The sequence below is a fragment of the Taeniopygia guttata genome, chromosome 3, assembly GCF_048771995.1.
Source record: "Taeniopygia guttata chromosome 3, bTaeGut7.mat, whole genome shotgun sequence".
Lineage (NCBI taxonomy): Eukaryota > Metazoa > Chordata > Aves > Passeriformes > Estrildidae > Taeniopygia > Taeniopygia guttata.
This window is the reverse complement of record NC_133027.1, coordinates 58,828,231-58,845,780: the sequence shown is the minus strand read 5'-3', so window position 1 is coordinate 58,845,780 and position 17,550 is coordinate 58,828,231. Positions and strand designations below refer to the sequence as shown.

The following is a 17,550-nucleotide window of genomic DNA, read 5'->3' as shown; positions in this document are numbered from 1 at the left end:
AATCAACAATGTAACCGAAATGCTTGGATGCATAAATTTTCAATCTCCAAAATTATGGTTGGATGTGAACTGTGAGGGTCAGTCTTCAGCAGGAAGGTACAGGATAACTTAAAAGGCCAGTATTTTTTTTTTTTTTCTAAATAGGTATGTGGGGCATTGCTCTGACATGCCCAACACTTTATAGCTAGGCTGTGCTAATTCATGAGAAGGCTTGTCCAGCCCCTCTATGGGAAGCGCAGCAGGGAACCACCACACTGAGCTGTCTGCTCAGCTCTTGGGTGAGGTGGGTCCTTCATTTCCATACCCTTGGCCAGGGCAGTGACAGATGAAGAGGCCTTTACAGCTGGGCCTGCCACGACTTAACACAGGTTACACCAACCCCATGAGCAGCAGACCAGCTACTTTCATGGATGTGTTTCAAAACCACTGGCAGAAGGGAGAAAAGGCAGATCTGTTTGCCACGCTGCTTCTTGGAAAAACTAGTGACAGCCAGGAACTGTGAATGCTTTCTGGAAAAGAAATTCTGGGTAAGTGGCAGCCAGCTCTCCTGGGTTACCTTTTGCGTGTGCAGGTGATACCCAGCTGTGCAAAGAGGATACCCCCGGAAACATGTCTGTCTGTCCCCCATAGCAAGGAAGACAAACAGAGGAGAACAGTCAGGAGTGGACTTTTGACAGCTCCTACCCTTGCAGAAGCCAATGATCAGTTCAATTCAATTCCGTTGCAAACTATCCCATCCAGGGGTGAATCGGGACGTGGAGGGGCGGGAAGCCGACTAGGGACACGTTTTTCCAGGCACACATCTGCGCAATTCCTCACCTGAGCCACCGCCACATGACGGCAGCTCTGCTCGCTCTGAAAATGCCACCAAAACCAAAAAACCCGGAGGAAATCCCGCCAGCGGTTCTGGGGGAAGGGGAGCATTTTACTGAGAGGTCCCCCAAAAACCCCACCTCAAAAACCAATCCGGCGCACCCACTGAGGCTTCATCGCCCAAATCCCCCTCACCCCTCCTCCCTCCGTGCCCACACCACCGCAGCCCCCGGTTGCATCAGCCGGCGCTGCCTCCCCACGTGCGCCTCTTACCGGGCGGCCGCCGCCGCGCCGCCGGCCCGGGGGGGCGGCGCGCTCAGCCCGCGGCGCGGCGGGGGCGGCGCGGCGGGGAGCGCCGGGGCACGGCAGCGCCGCAGCGCCGCGCTCCTCATCCCTCCGGTGCGCCGGCAGCCGCGGCGGCGGGCACGGGCCAGGGGCGGGAGCGAGGCCGAGGGGCGGGCAGGGATGGAGCACCGCCTGCCCCCGCTTCCCCGCCCCGCCGCTCCCCCGCTTTCGCTTCTGGGTTTTTTTGGGCTTTTTTTTTTTTTTTTTTTTTTTTTCAAGAAAAAAAACTCCATCCAAATCACCCCCGAACATCAGCTCCGACAGGCATAAGCCAGTAACTTCCTTCCTCCGCCCCCCGCAATGAAAAGCACCCAAAGTTTTTTGCATACTCAACGTTTATTAAAAATAGTATGAAATGGTCCCTGGGAGAAGTTACAATACTAGCAGAAGTCCCTTTTTTCTGGTTGGTTGGTTGGTTGTTGTCCCCTCCCTCCCAATTCCACTGATTGCATGAGATGCGAGTTAAACATTCTCCTAAAGCCGTTTAAACAAATCTAGATGTGCGCCCAAAGATTTACCTTCTATCCATATTTACAATACTTTACAAGCTATATTAAATAAATATGGGCTCTGCTACACCTCAGCGTCTTAAATATGTACAACATTATTTTTCCGTCGGACTTCACTAGATAGATAAGGGTCCTATCACAGGGGGTGTGCTGACTGTAACAACTATCCCTGTGGTACGAGCTAGTAAGTACCATGACCAACCAGCCCTCAAAATAACAATTCCTAGCCAATGCAAGATACGTGTGGTAAATAATTTAGTCAGTTCTAATAAATTCAAATCCTCCAATCTTAGTCTACAAGCAATTAGCTGTACACTGATAACTTCAGTTTTTCCTCATGGTAACCAATGTAGTAAATAATCAGCTGTTCTGGAAGTACAGTGCTCTGTAACTGAGGGAAGTGATCCGTGGTTAGTAAAAATAGTATTACAATGAAATTCCTTTGTTTATTGATATGTTTAACTTGGTACTGGCTTTATCCATGTAATCTGAAAAATGTAAGCACCAAAAAAGAACAGTCACACAAGATGATCAGTGTAGATGTATCTAGGCTTTCCTTTCGGTACAATATTTTCAAGTAACAGAATCCAAAGCTGTGCAACAAAGATGATGAAGGGAAGTGTAGACAGTATTGGAAAGCCTGTCCTTGCTTTAAAGGGCAGCATTTATTCTATACAATATTTGCAAAAGAATGGAATGTATTCTCAGTTTTAAGCTACTTTTTATTGTACATAAATTGTATTAGAGTCAGCACTGACTGATTTACAAAAGATATCTTTTACCTCTCTGTCAGGAAGAGTCACTTTCTGCTACAGGAAATGCACACCCTGGGGACTGCAGCTTGTCACTCAACCAGCAGCATCACTGAACTACCCTATAGGCCAAACGTGCCCCACAATTAGTATTTCACCCAAGAAGTTGGCCAAGCCTCATTCTCTCGCAGGGTTACTCACACTGGGACTTGAACAAATGCCCAGCAGGTCGCTGCACATAACACAGAGCTTTGTCTCAAACTACCCAGCAGCTTTCGACTGCTGGGAGCTGAGCTACAAGATACTCAGAAGGTGATGTCACAAACACCACCATCACTGGAGGTACCAAGACTGGTCTGGCCCTCTTGACAAGCATTGCAGCTCCCCTTCTAGTGCCAAAACCATTCCCCAGGCAAGGACTGTGTCACATCCACAGGTTCTCATAAAAAAACTCCACTGCCTGTCTTCTGCCTCCTACGCAGTTCCAGAAAGTAGAAGAGGCTTCAGACACAGAGCTATCAGCCTGGTACAAGTACTAGGACTAGATTTTCTTTAAAATGTAAGAAGCCTGCTCTAAAATAATGTAGCATATGCACTGGTCCCACACACTTGGAATCTGTCTGATGAAAAGTAACGTGCAAAAAAGTATGTGCAATTGCACACGCAGCCTGTTGGTGTAATCACCAAAACCCTGCTCAGAAATCTTCACAGTCACAGGAGCAGCTGCCCAGATAAATGCTCCTGCATGTAAGCAGAGTAATCATACAGGTATTTTGGACGCAGAACACTGGACACTAACTGGAAAGTCCAAATACCAAGGTTTCCAAATGATAAAATGGCTTAAGAATCAAATGGCATTACACCTGGTTTGATGGCAAGAATCAGGGGGTATCACACATAAGAAAGGAAGAGATGTCAAGGTTGAGTAGAAGATGAGAAATTCACATGCGCTACAGAGACCCCAGACAGTGCACATGTGGCCTCTTTCTCATCGAGGATTCTAAACCATTTTTTAAAAGATACATTTTGCATCTATTTACAACATTATTGCAATACAATGCCTGATAGTGTAATATTACAGAAATACGTGTTGCCAGTACTGATTGTCCTAGTACATATTCTGTCAAGATAAGGCAGTACAGCTAGAAATTATTGAAAGCATCAAGCAAAGCTACTTGAACTGAGACACTGAAACTTTTCCCTTAAAGACTGGACAATATTCTGCTGATTAGGAGATGGTACTCTCCACAGGTAGTCATTCAGTTTATCCGAATCACTATATGCAGTCAGATATGGGGTAAGTGCGTGTTTGCTGCTCGCAGACTTTGCAGGAGTACAGGAGACAGTTTTGCCACAGAACATTTCAGAAGGAACAGCATCTGTGTTACGCAGTTTAGGATCTGATTTCCTTGTTTGGTTCTGAGAAGTCTCCAAGTCAGATCCCTCATCTTCAGACTTTATTTCAACATAGTCATCATCATCCCCTTCTCCTTCTTCAGAATCTTTGAAATTCAAAAAATAGTTCTGAGTAGCCATCTGTGCTGTCAGAGGGGAGGCTCTGTTCACTCTCAGGACCTTTTGAGAATCCTGCAGAATCATATCTGAACAGTGTTCAGGGATCTGCTTTCTGATCTCTGGCCCTGTATATCCTGAAGCAACTCCAGGAGTTTGATGGCTGTTGAATCGAAAGTTCCTATTCAAATGGAGCCTTTTCTTATCAATTTCATTATTATATACAATTGATTCTCCAGACCTGTTGACCACTATTGAGGACGAGGACTGCGACCTGCTGTATGCCTGTGGTTTTACACTGCTTACTCTCCTTCCCAGTGAGTTATAGACGTGATCTTGATGCAAGTTTTCTTTGTTTGGTTGGCTTATAATGGCACTCCACCTCTGCGCTGGGACATGCAAACGGTTGGAAATCTGAAGGGAAGGCACTGAGCCAGCTGATGGCAACTGCTTTGAATTGCTTTTTGTACCAGCTTCTGTAAATGAGTTCTTGGACTTTGTGTCCTGGGATTCGGAACACGGAGAGAAGTCGGCCAGCTCACCATTACTGTACGTAGAATGCAAAAGCCAATCTTCTGCTCTTGAGCATTCACTGGCAGGCTGGCAATGGGGAGGATATGTGGCCACAGGTGTGGAAAACTTCCCAGCTGGTGGCTCCTCAGGAGTTGCCCCGGCTTCCTTTTGGACCTTAGGCGTACTGTCTCTGAAGACAATTTGGTCATAAAGCTGGGAATATTCAGCTATTCTGGCACCTAGAAAGAAGAGAGAATTAACTTAGCAGAGATGAGGAATCCATTTCAGTGAATCACACAAAAATTTTAAAATCTCAAAATGCTTTGTATTAGAAAGCTCTTAGAGAAGACCTTTCAGTTGTGCCAATACATTCGGCCTCTGCAAAGGAACATGAAACAGTGGAGGCCTTTGCATCATATTTCAGTACACTTTGTTGAGGAAAAGAAGCATAAAATATCTTGCTACAGTGAGCAGTCATGCAGGACACAAAGCAGTACATGGTCCCAATAATATGCTGCTTGTTTCATGTTAAAATGGAAAAGAACATTCTAAAAATGGCCTGGTAAATAAGATATTTAGGGACTTTTAAAAAAATCACAAGAAGGCAAGAATTACATTCTGGTACATGGAGTCTGCTGGCGCCACATCTTCCCTTTGTTTCAATTGATCATGGACAAAAATAGTTCCAGACCTGTTGCATATCCATGACTCTGCACATTCATTAGCTGATAGAAGGATTATCAGCTCTCTCTTATCTGACCACATTCCTTATGCTTAAGGGTATGATTCTGAATGGTATCTGAGCAAATATGTTTGACTTGTTAGAAGGCAGACTGACTTGAAAAAACACTGGTTTAGTCAAACTCTAAAGATCACACTATTAAAGGAAATAACTGCTTTTTTGTAGGGACGCCAATAGTGCTTCAGCATGATTTCTACTTCTAGCCTCAGTCAAATTGCTCTTTCCTGACACTGCCCTGGTATTTCTTCCCAAAGTCATCAAGTAACGAGAAATGAGATATAAAGGATCATTAATGTTAAAGCAGTCTGAGAAAATTAATTTTAGTTGTAAAACAGAAAATATTATCCTGATACTCAATGACCAAGGTGTGAAAAATTCATAATCTTCCAGTTCAGAACACAAAGTTCTGAAAGTTACTGAAGAAATGTATCTGTACAGAAATGTTTGTAACATACCAATAGCAGGACCTCCTTGTTTCTTCTCCTCCAGAATAGCAGCAAGATCTTTGTGTTTCAGTTTCTGTTGTCTGCTAGCTGGCTGTTCCTGCTCTGGACTTTTAACTTTCAAAAGCTGGTTAGCCTTCTTAATTTTTTGGCTGTACTGCCTTGCCATCATAAAAACTCTGTTCTTTGTTTTATCCGTAACAGCCAAGTCATTTTCTATGCCTTCTGCAGGTGTGCTGGACAGAACACTATTGGCAGGCTCATATGGACTATCTACAAAATGCATCTCACTGGAGAAGGAAGATCTGTTCAAACTCATAAAAGAGTTCCCCTTGCATGGTGTAGTGTCTTCAAGCCTGAGATTAGCCTCACTTATGGTGGCAGCCCTGGGCTTCACAGTTTTAGGGAAAATAGGAGTTTCTGGCAGAGAGAGAGTAGACAGTGAGTACTCTACATCTTTACTCAGTTCGGGTGTGCTACCAGCATGCAGCCTTTCCTGCATGTCATCTTTACAAACAGGAAAGGCTGCAAGGACACGGTCTCTTGTCTTTTCCTCATTTTTCTTGATGTAGTTCTCCAGATCGTTCCAAATCTCATCTACTTCTTCTGAGAGTTTATCTGCTGCAGACTTATGTGACAGCGAGTCAGAGTTGGAGGAGCTATCGACTAAGCTCAAGTAGTCACTGTCAATGGGAACACGATGGTAAGGACTTTCATCTTCACTGAACTGCAGACTCTCCTCAGAAACAAAATGTCGTAGATTGTTGCAATATGCAAAGTCCTTTTCCAAAAAACTCCTCCTTTTAGAGGATTTCAATGGGTCACACTTAAAATTCAATAGAGATGTTTCTGGAAGCCGTATGGTGTCATAGATGTTGTCTTCAACAATTCTGAGCTCATCCAAACTTGAAGTTGGTGCTTCTTTACTGAGCAGTATCTCCTCCCTGCTAGCATGAATTGAGGTCCTCTTTTGATTTGCTGTTTTCTTTTTGGAAGTTGAATCTGAGCTGCTTTTATTTTCAGCCTCATACAGAGAGTCTCTAGCCGATCTCCGGGGACCATGTCCTGTCTCCTCCCTTCTTGTCAGACCCATCAGCTTTAAGTCTTCATAGCTTATATTATCATAAACATGTTCAATATCATCAATAGTCAGCTCCTCTGAAGATTCAGGATACGCATTCCTACTGCTCCCCTCTGCTATCTTCACTTCCCTTCGAGAGCAGCGCTCTCCTGTTTTATACCTGGCGCTGGCTGGGCACGTGTTGCTTTCACCAGCACTACTGGCCCGTCTAACAATTTTGTGACGACTGGGACTGGAAGTCTCATTTTGATGCGCTTGCCCCAAGTGCCAGCTGCATGGACGGCCAGAAGAACCCCTCCTTTCTCCACCAGGAGCTGAACTTGTGCTGGATGTAGATGCTGATGGTACAAACATCTGGTAATCATCTTCATCATCTTCATTCTCATAAGGTGGGCGCCGGCTGGGGAACAATGCCTGCCGGATCTGATGGTCTGTCCAGATGTTTCTGACAGAGGTACTTCCCCCCAGGATATTCATGATCAGAGAGTTGCTCTGGGGTGTGCTGAACTGTCTAGGAGACTGCGGCTGTCGAGCGGTGCAGGAAAATGGAAGATCAGTATTCAACTGCATTGACTCTTCATCTGAAGGGTCCTTGGAGCTCTGTGGAGATTTGAAATTTGCATGTAACATTAGCATATCCCTGTAATAATACAGCAATTCCCTCTTTTCACAGGACTGCCATAGCACCAGTCTGTCCTGCAGCAGAGAATATGTGGAGATGGGCAGGGCGAGTGCTCTCTCTCAACAGAGAGTGAGGGATCCAAGGTGGCAGTGCCAGACTACTTTGCCTCCTAATCCTCCCCATGGCTCAGAGTTCACTCTCAGTGTTTAATAACATCTTACTTCAAATACAAGACAGTAGCTTATGTTAATGCATGAGTAAAGGCAAATTTGTTTGGCAGGAGTTACATTAAACCTTTTATGCTAACCCTGCAGTTTCACAGTTGGATTAAGCTAATCTGACTCTGGGTTTGTGCCAAAAGTTTTGTTCTTCTCCTTTTTCCTTGCCTATAACCCCAGCAGAAAGGAATCTTAGGCTCTCCAGCACATGTCACTGAAAATGCCTTTTTCTTTTTAGTGCAAGTTTTCATCCAGATCTAATTTACAGCAAGGCCACGTGCTCTCTAATGCCAACATAAAGGATGCTTTAGATATTGCTGGCCAGAGTTTGGGGGAGAGAGTGAAACATAATTCCTTTTGTCTTAAGTTAATGCTGATTGGTTTAGTTAGTTACTTGTTTTTCCCAGCCCCCAAGAGAAATAATCTTTTGTCATAGACATGAATATTTTAATGATATGAACATTGATACATGACATAAACAGAAGATGATGTATCTGTCAACCTAGGGAAAACAGATTTCATTGAGCTACCTATGATGCATAGCACAATAGAAGTAAAAAAATAGTAATTACTTACCTGCATTTCACATTTATTGAGATTGAGACTTCTCCGTTTTTCAACATTTTCAGCAGCTTGACTATTAAGTCTTTTTCTTCCCCCTTTTGATTTCTGCAGTGAGTTTTGCTGTGATTTGAAAGAAAAAAAATGTGAGGGGTAATAAAACCTACAGTTCTTTGTACAGTCTGGTTCAGAGGAATCACTAGGAGCTACAACAGGTCAGGGACTTATATTGGGAGACGAAACAGCTTATGAGTCGTTAGCACTGCCACAAGAATTACTCAGAGCTTATAAAACCTGTAAAAGTACCATTGCAACATCTAGTAGTAACCACTAAGCTAATAGTATCAACTTTTTGGTGGCATTTTTTGTGCTTACTCATTCTTTCATTCTTAGTTATGGTGTCAAGACGGGGAATTACAAGACACTGCACTACACTGGTACAAGATACTATTTTATGAAATATTTATAATGCAAATAGTGTAATTTCAAATAAGAAATGCAGTCAGCTTCAGAAAGAATCTCAATAACTGGTTTCATATAATTCACAAAATAGATGACCCACACAACAATATGACCTCAGTATCAACTAAACCAAATAAACTGAAAATCTAGATTCTTTAATACAGCTACATTTTGAAGTTGGATTTTTAGTCTTTCAAAGGTACTACATATGTGTGGAAACATCATATTCAGTAAGAAAAAACTACCATCTGTGCAGTAGTAAGAGATATAGACTCTCATTTTCATAAATCCTACTCAAAATTTCTCATATTCAAGTTCACACATCCGTAGCTACTGCCAGAGGCTCACAGATCAAGAAACATCCCATCACATGCAGCAATGTCTGAATCTTAATATAATATTCAAGTCATTGCTTTGAAGGAACTACCTCTGCATGAGGCCTAAAAATGTTTTTGCATGCCATCAGCATCAGGAAAAGCCAGTTGTGTGCAACAGGTAAAACTTTTCTGTAATAACCAGGTTGGAAGTCTGCAAAGGACTAAGTGAAATTCAAGTAGTGGGAATTTCTCCCTCTGTATAGGGGCTTTTACTTCTTCTCTTGTTAAAATACAAGTGAGTATTGTGTGAAGCCTAGATAAAAATGTTTCTACGGAGAGGAAGTTGTAAACATTTGCAATGCATTACTGCCTCTTTTACATATAATTTTAATGCTTCTTCCATTCTCCCAAGGAAAAGATAATTTATTTTTCCCCCTCTTTTTCCTACCTGTTCAGACTCTTCTTCATCATCAGCATCAATCAATTCGGTAGCAGAAGTCTGAAGAGTTTCATCGTGATCACTACTGTAGGCTGGTTCAATAGACTCTTGAAACTGGCTCTCCAGCCCACTGGAGTCCAGCGAAACCTTTTTCCTGGAATTCAGCAGGGCTTCACTTGATCCTAGTTTGGTGGCTTGAGATAACAGGGATCCTTCAATGCCCATCCGCTAAAAAAAAAATTATGAAACTTTGATTAGAATTTTATAGAGATACTATATTTTAGTAAGATTCTCTTATATCAGATTCACAGGCAACGTTTAACCTACAGTCAGTTAGCTGCAACAAAATCAGATCTATAAAGAAATAAGTACAACAACCAGTACTTTCCATATAATATTTAGAATTGAAAAAATATATGCAAAAGACCCCATTCACATCAAATCCTGGGCTTCAATATTATGGCATGACAATTAAGTAATATCTAATGTACTCTGTTTATAATACACACACACTTTTTAAAAATTCCATCCTAAACAAAACCCTAAGACCTGAAATTCAAAATGAGATCTTCAAACTGCACTGAGAATTTCAATAAAAATTCTTACAGAAAATGTAAAATTAGAAATGCTCATTACAATCTTCTTAACTTGCATGTGCTCTGTTTGGTGACATATCATTATACATACACACACACACACACACACATATATATATATAAATCTATTTCTCAGAGTAAGTTGAAATTTTGCAGTCTTATTTAATAAATGCAAATATAATATGACCCAAAGATTAAACACTATTTTTACACACTGCACTTCCTTGATTCTAGAGATATTTTTATGTATCTTATAGCACTAGTAATTGATTGGACTGTATTATAAACCACAATGGATCGGTGATTTTTTTCTTTATTAAATGTTCTCAAACTAGTAAGCTGTATTTCTACTTCTTTCATTCCAGTAATCTTATTTGACATGCTAAATAACATTTATGCATTTGTCTTCATTCGCAAGATCCACACAACCAAGATGATGGAGATTCTCTAGCAGATACTGTGCTCTAAAGTTATATGAATGGGCTAAAGCAAGGAATTTAAGAAATTACTTACCTTCTGCATATCTGGGCTTACATCTGAAAACAAAAACACATCAATGAATAATCAAACTGGTGTCAGGCTATGCCCGTTTCAATGCTACCCCAATTATGAATTCCCCAAAGAGGGTTGAATGCAGCAGCAATTGAACAATCAGACTATATAGGATTTCCGATAAAGAAGAGACAGCATGAGCTTTACCAGAGTTCCACCTGAGGTCCTGATTTTGCAGCACTGCTATGATTTAAGGAACTATTTACAATCACCAAGACTTGGTGTGTTCAGTGCCTAGGATGTTTACAGGACCAATCCGCACGTGTGGAAAAGCAGATATTAGATTTAAACACAAACATTTTGGGTTTGTTTTTTTTTTCTCCCCAAAATTCTTCTTCCTCCCACTAGTGTATTTAGGGACAGTTACAAGAAAAAAGAATCTGTCTTCAGTTGTTTTACAAAGCACAGGAGCACCAGGTTAGTAAACAGTACACAAAGCATCTTACCATTTGACTTCAAAACTTTATGGACTCTAGACGAGGGTTCTGAAAAAGAGAACAATGTGTTTACCCACTGTGATATTCCAAAGAAAGCTATGGGCATCCTGGAGAACTCTTTATTTAACATGCATATAAAAACTTTAATTTCTGAGCCCACACAGTGAAGCCAGATTTTAATTTCTTTATTGCAAAATTTCCTCACAAAGAAGATTTGTTGAAGTGTCAAATCTACAGCTGTTACCAAAGCGCATATTTGTTTCTTAATGCAATAGCAGTTGCCCTCCATTCATTAAGGCACACTTAAATTTTTATCCCATGCAAAGATTCCTGCTTTCAAAAGACCTTGTCACCTCTGTTACTGCTCTGCAGTGTTAGAGGTTTTCTATTAGAATTATGCATAAGGTACCAAAGTCTTAGATGTGCTTAGAAAGTGTAAGTAGCTGACGATTACATAGGAAGCTCTTTGATCAGTATTTTGTATTCTTCCTTTCACAGAAAGAGCAGCACCAATGCAACAAAGGTGTGCAAACCCTCAGAAACAATGGAAAACGTACTTTCAAACATAATTAGAACTTGACTGCTTTTCAGGCACAAATGCTGCTGTATTACATCAATGTCCTCATGAGCCTTGTTCCAGCCATTCCCAATATACAATGTTACATACCAAGCTGGAAAGGTCTTTAAGGAGACAAAGAGGGGAACACATGGACTGTAAGAAGTGACCCAACTACAAAGACATTGGTAGTGTCTTTGAGAGTAATTATGGATAGATGTTTGAGCTAGGAGGGCAAAAAAAGCCCAGAGTCAGCAAAGCCACCTCTCAAATCTCTATTATTCATAAGGCAAACATGGCACTATGTCTAGATAACAATCATGTATTGAAATAATAAGCCTATCATAATCAGGATGGACTACTTCTGAGACAAGAATAACTGCAGTAAGGGTGGATGTCAGATTTAAATAATGTGACTGGCTTTCCTGCATATGCACTTTAATCTATTAGAGAGTACCAACTGTTCTTTATATATATCCACCATTACAAATGTATATTCCTTAAATTAAATGCAAACAGTAGAGAAAATAAATAAATAACAAGAACAACAAATGGCTTATAAGATACTTAATCCACATTGGGAGATACTGTACCATGTTAAATCTGCCGGGAGTGCAGATTAGAAACCAGTTCCACGTACCCAGCCTAACCCACCACTAAAACCTGTGGGAATCCAGGGCTTCCCTCTGTGTGCTCTGGCAGGTCTGGGACCCTGGCAGGGGTTCAGGAACCCCCCCTGTACAGAGCCCCGAGAGACACTGTCTGTGATCTCTGTCCATGGAAAAGAGTTTTCAATCTTAAAGGATGTATTACAAGCTCTGAGTGTTTGATATAAGTAATAATTAAGTGTGGCACGGGTACAAAGGTAAAATTTTAGGATTCTAGATTAGGGGTCCAAAGGGGACAAGATGGAGGAAATTGGGTGTGTCTTGTCCTTTTTCTCCTTCTTCATGCCCTCCATGTTTCACTGTAGTGTTGGCATTTTTCTGTTGGTTTAGGCTGGGGACACACTGTTCAATGTAGATGGTAGATATTGGCACATTATTGTAAATATAGCACACGTAGTTTCTGGTATATAATGTTTGTAACATCCCACTGGGGGCAGAGCCCCGCACGCTGCCCTGTGGGACAGACCTGCGGCAGGGCAGCAGAACATGTTATAGATAAGCAAGAATAAACAACTTTGAAAACCAGCACAGACGAATTATGACTTCTTCTTTGGCAACGGGGCTGAAAGACAGAGACTTTCTACAGTCTCGGAATCATCAATACCACAGATTCCAACAAAAACCTTTTGTCATCTAGGGTGTAAATGAATTTATTCACCTGATTTCCGTCTCACTCTGTGAGGAGTAGTGCCTTCCTTAGGCTGGTATGATGATTTCATTTCTCCCTCAGGGCTATAGTGGAAGCCTGGGTGATCTGTGGAACAAGCAGAGGCACAGGGAATAAGAGAGTGACAAGGATGGCACTTCATACACCTTGGAAGCTCTCTTTGGAGGCAGTGCCATCCCCATCAGAGCCTGAAGCTACACAAGCAAGACATGCTGCTGCAGGGTAGCTGTTACCCAGGCAGCCACGGGAATGCTTTACCCATGTAGCTGTGCCTGGCTCCAGGGGGCTAACCCAGGAACAATTATCCACCACCATCATGTTTGTTTGCCAGTTTCTCAGTCAGAGCCTTCCCAACAAACTCTACAGGATCTGCATCTAATTTTGCCTTTTTCAGCAGGGTCATAATTCAAGGAACATAAGTCTGGCCTTCTTCCATCTCAGATGACATCAACAGCTAAAGCCAAAATTTTGAAGATGGTTTTATTAATTTTTAAAACAAAAGTGAAAAAGAACCAACTTACATATGGCATCCATTTCAAGAATTGCCTGCTTGGCCTGGAAGAGAAAAAGTAACAAATGAAGGAGTTAAAACTGTTAGTAGCAGGACAAGTTGTATTGTATATAACAGATAATAGTGAGCTTATATGCAAATAACAACAATTTTAATTTGGGAACTAATAAATATGGTTAGCAGCATTTTTTTTGTTTGTTTGTTTTTTTGTTTTCTCTGTATATTGGACATGTTACGTATGGGGAGGAAAATTTTGGGTGTCAGGAACTCACCAGAGTTTATCTCCAGGTCTGCACAAAAAACCTGTTTTTCACTTCACCCAGACTCTTTGTCTTGCATGCCCACCTCTGCACAGGCAGTGCGAGGAGAGGAAGAGTGTGTGCCAAAGACATAATTTGGTTTAAGTCAGATTGATGCAGGATAAAGAGCATCTCCTGATTGTTTAAAATTTGTCCCTTTTTTTAAATAGGAAAAAAATTACGGATGTAATATGGAAGCATATCAGCTACTAAATAAAAAAATAATCTAAACTGAAATATCCTGCCTAAGAGGCTTGCCCTTCTACAGGTGCAGTTTGGTAATTTTCCACCAGGCGTCACATGTGGACTACTATTGCATTCTCCAGAAGCTGGGCAGACAGAAGCCTCACAACAAGCAATTACTGGTTCGACAGGAAAAAAAAAAAAAAGTACAGATAACTTCAAAGATGTATTTCATTAGACTTTTCTCAAGTGAAGTTATTTCTCTGAGCAGAAAATATTTTTGGTTTCACATTCTTTTTTCTACAGATAAAATAAAAATTGAGTAAGAAGTAAGAAAAAAATTATAGAAAGGCCAAGATCATGCTGTATTTTTTTTAACAACCTAATAAACTGAAATTAGTATTTACAGTCTAAGTATGAATACTAGCATAAACATTATACCTACAATAGACTTTGTTAACAAAAAGAGAAGAGGAGAATTAGCAATAGGACCTGCTAGGGCTTTTTTTCTTCCATTAAGTCTCTTTTTGTCACACTGTTGAAAATGCATGTTAGTACAGTATGGTGAGCGTCAGTCACAGGTAGCATTTTTTAGCCATTACAGCATAAAATTGAGTGAAAAAGCAGTCAGGGGAACTGGAAAACCAAGAATAAACTCAGTGTGAAAAAAACCTGCTTCCACACCAGTCAATGTCTGCTGTGTCTTGGCAAGAATTAACAAGAGTTAACCCCCTTTGAGAGGTGCTGTATGTTTCACTGGGAGACATCACCTGAAGCTCTATGACTGGATTTCATAAATAAGAGGAGGAGATTTCCACATTCCAAGATATTATAGCTATAAATATGATATCAGTGCCTCATTTTTTCTGGCAGAAAGCTCTCTAGCTATCGCACCAAAAAGGGCCAGATGTCCCAGCTAAGGATGCTGGTTGAGGATGGGTGTGTGTAGTTGCAGTGAAGAGTGTTCTGCCAATGGCTTCACTGCTACGATACCTAACCAAGACTGATTAAATTTAAGAAAACTTACACTACTGCAAATACTGCATCCCAGTGCTCTGCAGACAGGCAAAATCAAGCTAAAATGTGCTCCTAGAGTAAAGCTTTCTGACATTGCACCTTCATTACTTATGTCTTTGCAGGCAAATGCTACTAACCCATTCTCCTACTCCCATACCAAGCCCTGCGGATAGTTATAGTGGAACTTTCCCATAAATTCTGAGTAACTTTTAAAGACATAAGGAAACATCACATTAATTATCATCATGGAGTCTAAACTCTCTGTATATTGCATGCATCTTGCAGTAAACAAGAGTGTTATAAGTTACTACCCATACAAGGAGGTTTCTTGTGATTTTGTTTGTGGTTGTTTGGCTTTTGTTTGGTTAGTGTTTGGTTTTGCCTTTTTTTTTTACCTTGGCAGGAATTTTAGCAGGATGATTTTCTAGAATTAACCTCTTCAAGTGAAGAATCCAAAGGCGCTTGTCTTGCTGCGACTTTGCCTGATAAAAAAATTGAGCACCATGAGAAAATGCATTCCTGCACTATGCAGAGCCATAAACACCATCTGGACATGAGCCATGTTACCAAGTGGGCAGGGAGATTTCTGTGGTACCTGGACAGTATGTTGCATCTTAGGATTTTTGTAATGGAAGACACTAAAGCTAAGTGGTTCCTTTGGTATTACTTCAACAAGCATCAGGTTTCCACACTGCAATGAAGAGAGGAAACAATGTGAATCGCAGAGGACTTTTAGGAAGACCTATAGATAGCACATTACCACCTGCTCTCTGACATACCAGTATGTGAGCTTTGTATGCAAACATTTCATCTCTCTTTTTTGTAATTAGCAGCATCTTGTCGAAGAGGAACAATGTGCGCTCATTTTTGGCTCGCTGAATGCGGAACGTTCCTTCTAACACCAGCTCCCCGTAACTCGTGAGGTCTGGCCCTTTCCAGTTAGTGAGCAAACTCTGTATCTCCTGCAACAGGTCAAAGAACAACAATCAAAATTAATTTCAGAGATTTTGTTGAAACAAAAGACCCAAACAATCTGCTGAGGCCATTCCCACTCTCCTATATAATGTTTAGCATCCAACAGCAGAAAGTCACCAGACACCAATCCTGAGGCTGGTAGGTTATATATAACATTGCAGCCAGGTGCTTGGAGGCTCACTGCAAAGCCCCCACTAAAACATGCCCTGAGTTCTGGTTACTGCCTCTGCATGGACCCAGCAAAGAGCCCTGAACTCCCTGGGGCAGCCTGTAATGAAAGAGCACAACCTCTGCTCCCCCTTGCTCCCAGAGATGGAAAATCTTTTGTAATTCAGTCATCCGTCTCTCTCATGCTCTCCTTCAGGTCCCCAACCAATCCCTCTTAACATTTCCCTCTCATCCCTGGGTATCTTCCTGAAGCTGTGTGGTCTCCCAGTGAGTGAATTATAATGCTATGTCCATGTCCTTATAGGCCCATCACAGAAGACACTTCTGTGAGGTGTTTGGATTGAAGAGATGATTCCCAGAAGACTAAAGGACCACAAGTGATTCTGTTAAATGAACATCTGAATATTTGCTTGCATATTAATGATTTGTGTAGATACCACAGATATTTCTCACCTTATTTATTATTTAGGGAAAAAAAAGAGGTTGGAGAAACATCTAAGAACTTCACAAGACTGTGTCACTTAGCTATGGCTATTCTGTTTCCTTAAACAGCTTGTGTTTTCTGTCAATGGCAATGGCATAGGACTTAAGCACAGGACATCCAATTCTAAAATCAGGCTAAACTTTTAACTAGGAAACTCTTTCAAAACATCCATTGGACTTTAAACCTGGCAGCATTAGTAAAGCAGGTACAGATTGCCTCATCCTAGGTTGGCCACTCTAGGACATTAGACTTCAATAGAGCTTTCAGCTAGAAAATATTTTCTAGCTAGCAGTCCATTTGAAGCACCAATGCAGGCTAAAGCATTCACAGGAATAAAACCCCAAAGCAGCCCACTTTGGACTATACAGACAGCTGCTAAAAAAAAAAAAAAAAAAAAAAAAAGGCAAAAAAAGAGATTTTTTTAAAAAAAGTTGCATTGTATCAGATCTCTCAGGAGCTTGTAAGTAAGTCAGGATACAGCACAGGGATCAAGCCCACCGCTCCTGAGGGACACTTTGTGCAGGAACTGCTGCTGCAGTATGTGCAGACCACATTGCGGTATGAGAACCTACAGAAGGCCTATCCCTACAACTGCAGAAACAGGTTTTATTTTTTTAAGGGGGAACCATGAGCATAAACATTTTCCACAAACCCATACATTTGCCAGCTGAGCTCAAAAAATTAAAAAAAAAAAAGCTTTTGTTTTTTCCAAAAGCATTTAACTCCTCTTTATTTCTGAATATAATTACTCAGATTTATAGCAGACTGTTGTTAAAAGTCATTAGCATGCATTTCCAGCAATATGTGGCAACGGTTACCCTGCTGCAGGCAAGACATTGTAAAATTTTACAAACACATAAACAACAGAAGCACAAAAAATAAACAATCATTAAAAAAAAACCCCAAAATAGAAAAAAGAAAACCACAAAAAGTGTGAATAAATTTAATGTATGTTTTAAAAAATGGGCAAAGAATTACATGATATGGATTTCTGAAATGGGATAAGCTTATTATTCCCTTTTATAAGCTAAAAAATCCCTACAATTTTCTTAAAGCGATGTAAATATTGAAAATGTAACATAAAAGTGTTATTCACTGGGAACCTGGA

General features: G+C 41.1%; 2 protein-coding genes across 9 annotated transcripts in view; both read right to left on the bottom strand.

The window, feature by feature from the left end:
- MTHFD1L (methylenetetrahydrofolate dehydrogenase (NADP+ dependent) 1 like) overlaps positions 1-1,425 on the bottom strand; it is a 145,270-nt gene extending 143,845 nt beyond the window's left edge. Inside the window, exon 1 of one of the 2 annotated variants that reach the window (XM_072926936.1) lies at positions 1,087-1,425. In XM_072926936.1, coding sequence (XP_072783037.1) covers positions 1,087-1,391 — 305 coding nt within the window. In that variant the 5' untranslated portion in view covers positions 1,392-1,425. The remainder of the gene's footprint in view (positions 1-1,086) is intronic. The other variant, XM_072926937.1, reaches the window with a different exon arrangement.
- Positions 1,426-1,475: 50 nt separating this feature from the next.
- Positions 1,476-17,550, bottom strand: part of PLEKHG1 (pleckstrin homology and RhoGEF domain containing G1) — a 123,166-nt gene continuing 107,091 nt past the window's right edge. For all 7 annotated transcript variants that reach the window (XM_072926933.1, XM_072926935.1, XM_072926934.1 and 4 more), the window contains 11 exons: positions 15,595-15,777; positions 15,411-15,506; positions 15,211-15,297; positions 13,327-13,360; positions 12,797-12,892; positions 10,924-10,962; positions 10,439-10,461; positions 9,339-9,557; positions 8,127-8,234; positions 5,642-7,310; positions 1,476-4,683 (listed from right to left, as the gene is read on the bottom strand). In XM_072926933.1, coding sequence (XP_072783034.1) covers positions 3,581-4,683; positions 5,642-7,310; positions 8,127-8,234; positions 9,339-9,557; positions 10,439-10,461; positions 10,924-10,962; positions 12,797-12,892; positions 13,327-13,360; positions 15,211-15,297; positions 15,411-15,506; positions 15,595-15,777 — 3,657 coding nt within the window. In that variant the 3' untranslated portion in view covers positions 1,476-3,580. The remainder of the gene's footprint in view (positions 4,684-5,641; positions 7,311-8,126; positions 8,235-9,338; positions 9,558-10,438; positions 10,462-10,923; positions 10,963-12,796; positions 12,893-13,326; positions 13,361-15,210; positions 15,298-15,410; positions 15,507-15,594; positions 15,778-17,550) is intronic.